The following is a 9,270-nucleotide window of genomic DNA, read 5'->3' on the forward strand; positions in this document are numbered from 1 at the left end:
TAGTTTTTATTTGTTTTATTTAAAATTATGAAATATATAAAGCCTAAAATGCATCTAAAAAAATGTATCAACTATTAAAAAAGTTAAAATCGTAATTTTATTAGCTTAAAGAATTTATATATAGTATAACATATACATATATGTAACCACAAAGACAATTTTTTAAAAAGAAACGTCATAACGGATACATCTTAAACTTTTCATATTAGTTTTCAATTACTATCATATCTTATTTTTATATACTTTTTAACAATCAATGTATGTCAATAGTTAGTAAAAGAGTTCACTAATACTTATATACTTCTGCTAATAATAATAATAAATAAAGCAGTTCATTTAATTAAACTTAAACTATAGTTTATAAATTTTACATTAGATATATGTTAAAAATTCAAGACAAAAAAAAAGTTATATATAAATTTGGTTTAAACTTAGCTTTTATTTGAAGAAAAAAAGCCAAAGATCGTGATGAAGTTGGCATATCAATTATTGAGTTAAGAATTATTTGTAGTATATTGTTTGAAAATCGTGTTGGAGTGTATGACCAGTAATGCAGCAGAGAGTTATTTGCAAGTTGGATAACTACAGCTCATAAGGTGCATAGTTACTTGCAATCCATTTTTTTATAAACATGAAAAGTAATTCTATTTTATTTAATAAAAATATTTATCATTCTAGTTGTTAAAATAAATTCTAATAGATTATTTTATATCTCATGCATGAATACTTTTTAAAAAAAGTATAAACTTGGTTTTTAATATAATAAAAAACAACTCAAATTATATTAAAATTATATCATAAAACATTATATAATTACGTATAAAATTATGTATTTATATATAATTTAGTTTAGTAACTATAAATAATATACACATTCTTCATCTCATCTGATTACTGATGTGCTTTTTAAGTCGATGATTAAGAAAATGTGAATTTGTTTTAAAATCTCTATGACGATAATGTTTTAATGTGAAATCTATTAAAACTTTAGAGTTTGAAATTCAATCACAATTCTATTTTTAAAAAGTATCTCAAATAATTAAGAAAGAAAGTAATGTGGTATTATTATGAGTGTTTGTTTTATATTTATTTCAAAATTTCTTTGAAGAAAATTGAGGGACTTTAGATTTTGTGTTTGATTAACCTTTATCAAAAAGAGTAAGGATGTGTTCAATGTTTTTTTGTATTTCATTTACTCTATAGTTTATAGTTAATGTTATATTTATTATTCTATTATTAATTTTAATATTGAAAGTAAATAAATAAATAAAAGTCGTGATAATAAATAGAGTTATGTTGATAAGCAGAGGAGAAAGAAGAGTGGCCTCATTGGACAGTCATTGGACAGACTTCACAGCAGAGAGAAAGCACAGAGAAAGGAAGGGGAAGAGAGAAACTGCAAATCTGCATTTCTCTCTCTCCTGATAACAGGCGTGTTCAAGTAAACTGTTCTTATTCTCTTTTCTCTTCATTCTTTTGATTTCTTCTCAAGTTCATGATCATGCCTTGTGTGTTGTGTTCTTCTGTTACCGATTCCGTTGCACGATATGAATGCTTTTAGAGATAATTTATATGATTTTGTTTTCAGAGTTTTGATTTAACTTATGATATGAATGCTTTTGGGGATAATTTATATGATTTCGTTTTCATAGTTTTGATTCAACTTCTTCAATTGGATTGACCTTAATCATGTTTTCTGTTCTCAATCATTGTAATATAAGCAGTTTTTATATCCACGGCCGCCCTCTGTAAAACCCAATCCAACCGAAGCGGTTTTCTCTCCCCGCCGTGAACCGCCGTGAACCGACCGCCGACGTCCTAGGTCAGACCCTCTTTTTTTGTTTTTCCGGTTATTTCCGTAAACTGAAATTATATAGACTTTAGAGAATAAAATAGACTGAAGATTCGTTGTGAGAAATTTAAAAAGTATATTAAATAAATTAATTATGATCTCAATAGTTGATTTTTTATTTAAAGTTATCATTCATTTGGGACATTCTAAGTCTATTTTCAATTTTTTAGCATCACGTGGTTTTGAACGCCGCCCATTTGCGTGCTGCAAACTTTCTCTACCTTCTTTCTTAACTTACATTCAAAAGGTAGATTTCACTGTAATAGCTTTTAAAAGGCTTTGTTTGAATGATTTTTTGAACTACTTGTAAATTTTAAAGTTAATTTATGAAAGAAGCTTATTTTGTCTTTTTACAAGTGATTATGCACAAGTTCATTTAAACCTGATCTTAATCAGACTTGGCATGCTACTGGTTAGGTTTAGCTTAGGATTTTTTGGGTTTGGTTTCTCTTTATCTTAGGGCTGAATTGTGAAGGACTTTGCTATTTCAGTTAGTGGGTTGAAATTCATAAGAATATTTGGTGGGTTAGGTTATTTTTTCTTCCACTAGTATTTTCGGTTAGTGGGTTGCATTTTTAATGGGGATTTAGGCAAGTGGGTTGGTCAATACATATAGGAAGGATTAAGGAAAATAAAGTTGTTTTTATTAAGAAAATAAAAACAATAGTTATAGATTTAACATTTGGATTAAGTGAAAAGAATAACACATTGAGGAATATACCAAAACAGAAAAAGGGAAAGAAAAGTAAAGGCTAAAATATGCTGACTCTATTAGATGGAGTTGGGTTATTTATTTGCTATTTCTTAGGTTGGTTGGTGTTGTGGTAGTTCTTGAATTGAAGAACTGTTTTTTTTAAGTAAAACCAGAATTTTATAATTATTTATTTTAAACAAATTCAAATAAATATTTAATGTTCTTTTACACAACGGAATTAATAATTACTTGTTGAAAAAAAGTTAATCTGTTATGATATTAAATATTTCACTTATAATTATGTTTTCAAGTTTAACCTCATTTATAGTATTTACTTTTTGATAAAAAGTTAATCTGGTATGATATTTATTCACTTGTAATTAGATTCATAAATTTAACCTCACTTTTAAAAAAAAATAATAATTAAGTTTGTGATGTCTGTTTTTGAATTTTTCATAATTCTTTCATGATCTTGACAGTTATATATTAATCAACTACTTTTCAAATATCATTTACCACTTAATTAGTTGCTGTATTAAATTTATTCTATCATTTAATCCTAAATTAAAAATACTCTATAGTTTTTGGCAATGATATTATTATTTTTTATTTTAGTTTTGTCATGTCAGTCACTTTCATTTTTAATTAATCTATTTTGCATTGCGTGATGGTATGATTTTGCTCTGAATAATTTTGTTAAATGATTTTTTGTAAAATTACTTTGAATCAATTCTGAAATTTTAATTAATGGAACTCAATTAGTTAATTGTTGGAGATCCCACGTCGACTAGAGATCATAGCCTTTCATTGTATATAAGTGGGTGCAAACCTCACCCAATGAGCTGGTTTTATAGGGTTGAGTTAGACTTAAAGTCCACTCTTTTGTAATATTAATTATTATTTATTAATAATTTGTATATACATACATATTCACCTGAATTCATAAATGTGCACGGCGACTCATAAAGTATCTGAAAAATAATAAAGATAAATTATGTAGAATAATTAAACTAATAAAGGTATTCGTTTTTTTTTTTAATCCTCTCACATGTATTTTAAATAAAAGGATAAAAATAAAAAATTTGAAATCCAATATTTCCAATTATAAACAATTATGAAGTATCAGTTTTTTACTTTTGAAATATTTTATAATGTTCTAATTTTGAAATCCGTACATGATAAGAAATTAATTTAAAGGCTAAAAGAAATTGTCGAGTAGTGCTCTGATGATACATTTTTATGAAGAGCAATTCAAACTGTTAAGTAGTACTCAATTTTTTCAAAATATAGTTAGTGTATCTTAGTCCTCCTACCATCACGGTTAATCTTTGCTTAATAGAATTGTGTCCTTTTTTATTCTTACTTGATCATACCATATTACTTACAACAAGAAAGGATCTAAAATATTGTTCTGGTTACTCTAATGCTTTCTTTGGGGTTAAAGAGAATTTGATATGATTTGAAGGAGGGTGTGAAAAAAAGTGATTTTATTTAGATTAAAATAATATAGTGAAAAATGTATGAAAATTTATAAAAGTTTGTGAGTAATGTGATGAGTGTGATTAAAATTATATTTATTTAATTGATAAAAATGTATGCTTACACATTTGTACTTGTATTTAAAAAGTGTTGAAAAAATATTTTGATTTATTTATTTGTGAATTATAATTATTTTTAATTAAAATATCATTCCCAGTAATTAAAATATTATTTTAGGCGTTAGAACTAACTTCAGAAAAAATATAAATGACTAAAATTTTTGGACCATATTTATCAATGTCAGAAACTTTATTTAAAAAAAATAATTGTAATTATGGATTATTTATTTGTGAATTATAATTGTATGCAATTAAAAGATTATTTTTCTAGTGTGTTGGAGCAGATTATTGCTCATACTTTTGTAAAAGAAAAAATATTCATGAATAAATATTAATGCAGTAAATTATAATTTATTAAAGTGAAATTAATGAATAAATTTCGTGCATAACAAATATTAAATGTACATTAGAAATGTATAGCGGGATCCTGCATTGGGACCTGTGTCACACTGTCATGAACATGTTCCCTCCTGAATGGCTAGGTCGACGTCATCTTCTTCATCCTCGTCATCCTCCTGGTCATCCCTTTCATGTTGGCAGACACCATGTACCTGATGAATATTTAACTTTTTCATTGTTTTTTTTTTCAAAACAGTGGCACCATTCGAGAGAGATATGTTGTTGTCCCTGCATTTTATCATGTGTTGCATTATGTAATGTGGCCAGTTAATCTGAATGTTATTCTTTACTGTCCATAACATAAAAATATTATTGTGCTGCAATTAAGAATAATTATTGCGTACAAAGACTCAACATATGAACAATCGTGTAGTTATAAAAACAATGTCAAAGTGTAAATTTGCATTTTTATCAATTAAAAAAATACAATTTCAATCACACTCATCACATCACTCATATACTTTTATAAACTTTTCCTACATTTTCTACTCAATTTATCTTAGTCCAAATAATCTCACTTTTTTTCACACTCTCTCTTCAAATTATCTCACCCCCAATCCAAAAAAGCATAACTGAAACAGAACAATTTACAATTTACAACCTCCCTGTTTCTAACAGAATGACAACGGTTAATGGTTAATTGGTAGGAATATCTAACTACTGTAACAAAGGTTAAGTAGAGTTAAATAACTTGGTAGTGTTGCAACTTAGATATGGATATCACTCATAACAAGGTTCCTTGAGTGGCACATATTCTCTGAGAGCAACTCTATAACTTGGATTCGTTTAGGTGTAGTGTAGGAGTTTTTCATAGTAATTCCATATCTTAAAATTTAATTAAGCCCCAAACAATCACTTTTCATCCCACAACCAATCTGTGCCATTATTACTTAAGTTACTTGATAACCTGATGCATATAGTTGTATTATAGCAGCCCCTCTTATTGCTTGCATGCTTTTATAGCCTGTCTGTGATTTGTGAATGCAGTTATCTATCAAGTATTGGATAAATTAGTTTCTCAATTATATTTGTTCAGGTTTAGATCTCTTGTCAAAAGATGGTACAAAATGTTTCGACAACAAATGTTAGCTTCCGTCGAGGTTATGACATCGAGGAGGACTCCATAGATGGGGCTCCTTTAAAAAGTGACCCTGAATACTACGATGACGATGGTCGTCTTAAACGAACAGGTACACACATTAATTACTTTTTTTGTATACTATATATCACTGTTTCTTTGATTTAAAGAATGATTATATTTGATGCCTTACCATGACCCAGGGAATGTTTGGACTACAAGCTCCCACATTATCACAGCTGTGGTAGGATCTGGGGTGCTCTCCTTAGCTTGGGCAATAGCTCAGATGGGTTGGATTGCTGGTCCTTCAGTGATGATCTTATTCAGCATTGTCACTTTGTATACTTCGTCCTTTCTAGCTGATTGTTATCGTTCTGGTGACCCAATGTTCGGGAAGAGAAATTATACTTTCATGGACGCAGTTAGCACCATTCTGGGTACGAGCATTATGATGCTGTTTTCTACTTTGCTTGCAAAAGGACTTCCTTTTGACAAAATTAGCATGCACTGTTCGTTCTAAGTTTCTAATTTGCAAGTTTGTATTTGACGTTACTGAATAACTTTCCTGTGAAAATTAACACTTCTGTGTATGTATACATTGACAATCACAATCATTTTAAAATGGAATTATGATGTATCATAAAATGCGTTATGATTGATTTTGCAGGTGGGCACAGTGTTACGTTTTGCGGGATTGTTCAATACTTGAACCTTTTCGGAAGTGCAGTAGGATACACAATTGCGGCTTCACTTAGCATGATGTGAGTATGCCTTTGAAATCATCAAATTTTAGAAATTGATCTTTTTTAATAATTAATATTGAAAAGTAATAAAAATTAAAATAAAATATGTAAAATAATCTTTAATTTAATTGAGTATATCAGATTTGTATGGGTTCTAATCAACATTTTAATTATTTAAAATTAATACATTTCTCATCTTGGTTTAGCCATTTTTAAAATTAAGTAAAGATGCTAAATTTTTTTTAATAAAATGAATTTGTACATGTCTATAATTTGTTCCAAATATGGAGATCCGTCTTGAAATAAATTTTGTTAGCAATGCTTCAGTAAATTTCAATCAATCAAGTTAAGTTACATTAGTTCTATGATGACACTTACATATTATTAAGGGTATAATAAAATTGTTTCACACAAAGCTGAATCGCGCAGCATGGTAGTTCATTCACTTCATTACCTCTTTACAGTATTTCTTTCTACTGATAGGATTATGTAGTTTGATATGTTGATTTCAATTTTACTGGTTTTGATTAACAGGGCACTTAAAAGGTCTCACTGTATTCATTCCTCTGATGGAGAAAACCCGTGTCATATTTCAAGTAGCCCATACATGATCGGTTTTGGGGCAATGCAAATTTTCTTTTCTCAAATTCCAGATTTTCATAACATGTGGTGGCTCTCAATAGTGGCTGCAGTCATGTCTTTCACCTATTCCATAATTGGTCTCGTTCTTGGAATTGTCAAAATTACGGGTTGGTTATATATATACTTCACTTTGATAGAATTTTTTTAGGGTTCACTTAACCCCTCCAGTTATAGGTTTATTGCAGAAAACCTTTCCTGGTTTCCTAACGTGTCTCTCTTGAACTTATCAAAATAGTTGTGTAATTTAAGCTCATGTAGATATGCCAAAGAACCTATTTAGATAGTAAATGTGCACAGTTTTCAATTATAGGAGCTATATTTGCGTATAATTTAGAATCATGATATATATATTTTTTGTATACTTGACCTATAAGTAAAATGGGTTTTTACATTTAGCATCTTTTGTTTAACTGGTTTTGTAATAGAAACCGGAACTTTCAAGGGAAGCCTCACTGGAATAAGCATTGGAACTGTGACTGAGGCCCAAAAAGTATGGGGAGTTTTCCAAGCTCTTGGTAACATAGCCTTCGCCTATTCATATTCTTTCGTTCTCCTTGAAATTCAGGTACAACTTTATTTTGTGCTTGTAAGAAAAACAATCATGTATATATAACGTCACATGTATTAGGCAGTTTCTGCTATCTGATTATAGCTGATTTTACTTCATTTTTTGCGCTCCTCTTAACCTCACACTCCAAAGTGTGAAGATATGTGAATATACATGATGTGCATGGAGCTTTATCCTAACTAATTGATGCATTATATTTTGACTACACAGGATACCATCAAATCGCTTCCATCCGAAGTAAAAACAATGAAAAAGGCTGCAAAGTTAAGCATTGCAGTGACCACAACATTTTATATGCTTTGTGGCTGCATAGGATATGCTGCTTTTGGAGATTTAGCACCTGGGAACCTGCTTGCTGGATTTGGTTTCCATAAACTATTTTGGCTTGTAGATATGGCTAATGCTGCTATCGTAATTCACCTTGTGGGGGCTTACCAAGTGTATGCCCAACCCCTCTTTGCCTTCGTGGAGAAGGAGACAGCAAAAAGATGGCCAAAAACTAACAAGGAATTCAAAATTTCAGTTCCTGGTTTGCCGCCCTACAATCAGAACATATTTAGCCTAGTCTGGAGGACAGTGTTTGTGATCATAACAACTGTTATATCAATGATGCTTCCATTCTTCAACGACGTTTTGGGAGTGATTGGTGCATTGGGGTTTTGGCCTTTAACTGTCTACTTTCCTGTGGAGATGTATATATTGCAAAAGAGGATTCCAAAATGGAGCATGAGATGGATTTCGCTGAAGTTGATGAGTGCAGTCTGCCTCATTGTATCAATTGTGGCTGGTCTTGGCTCTGTGGTCGGTGTCTTGCTTGACCTCAAGAAATACAAGCCATTCAGTTCAGATTATTAAACCCCACATAAGAAGCCTCCTGGGGGATGTCACAAACTGAGGGGGTGCTCATAGTTGTGATCTCTATTCTATCGTCATTTGCTAGATCAAAATTTCCCCTTGATAGTTTAAGAAAATAGGGTACTTCAAATGATTTGTGTTTTAGTTACTTTTAGTCTGCATTTTCCCATTATTTGGTACCAATAAAACTGGTACGTCATATTGATTAAAAGAATTGTAGTAATTTATTGTGTCTTGTGAAACATTTATTTTTATTTGACATTTGTAATGAAATGTAAATATTAATTTTTCTAAGTAATTCATAAATTTGAGTATTTTTAATTGAATTAAATTTTTTATATTTTTTAAATTTAAATTTCTTATAAATTTGAGTGTTTTTAATTAAATTCTTATTAAAAAAAATTAAGTATTTATGATTTTTATATTTCTAGTAATTTAATTTTACAATTACGGTGACATGGTTGTTAAGTTGTCGAAATAGTTTATATATAAAAAAAATCATTTAATTAAGTTTTAAATTTTTAGAAAATAAAATATTTTGAATTGAGTTTTTATTGAAAAAATTCGTTATATTAAGTACTATTTTTTTCCATTTAATTAGGTAATGTGACCGTTTAATTTTATAGACTCATTCTACACATCTTGAACTTGAATAATGAATATAGTCTCATCCAGAACATCTTGAACTTCAATAATGAAAATAATAAAGATAAATTAATATCATTCCATTTTATAAATTAAATATTAAAATAAAACATTAAATCAAGTGGAGATCCTAAATAATGATATTTGGTAAAAATAACGAGGGTTTAAAAACTTTATTTAAATTAAATATTAAAAT

At 29.0% G+C, this 9,270-nt stretch overlaps 1 protein-coding gene across 2 annotated transcripts; it reads left to right on the forward strand.

Annotated features, from left to right (window-relative positions):
- The first annotated feature begins 1,287 nt into the window (after positions 1–1,287).
- LOC137820538 (amino acid permease 3) lies at positions 1,288–8,755 on the forward strand. 2 transcript variants are annotated; one of them, XM_068624675.2, is made up of 8 exons: positions 1,288–1,441; positions 1,725–1,822; positions 5,580–5,733; positions 5,825–6,058; positions 6,289–6,382; positions 6,899–7,113; positions 7,432–7,571; positions 7,785–8,755. In XM_068624675.2, the coding sequence occupies exons 3-8, from the start codon at positions 5,601–5,603 to the stop codon at positions 8,427–8,429; spliced, it is 1,461 nt and encodes a 486-aa protein (XP_068480776.1). In that variant the 5' UTR covers positions 1,288–1,441; positions 1,725–1,822; positions 5,580–5,600; the 3' UTR covers positions 8,430–8,755. The 2 variants fall into 2 exon arrangements, with proteins under 2 accessions (XP_068480776.1, XP_068480777.1); XM_068624676.2 differs by lacking the exon at positions 1,725–1,822 and having other exon boundaries at positions 1,302–1,441.
- The last annotated feature ends 515 nt before the right edge of the window (positions 8,756–9,270 follow it).

Source organism: Phaseolus vulgaris, chromosome 9 (assembly GCF_051622355.1).
Source record: "Phaseolus vulgaris cultivar YP4 chromosome 9, ASM5162235v1, whole genome shotgun sequence".
In the NCBI taxonomy this organism is placed as follows: domain Eukaryota; kingdom Viridiplantae; phylum Streptophyta; class Magnoliopsida; order Fabales; family Fabaceae; genus Phaseolus; species Phaseolus vulgaris.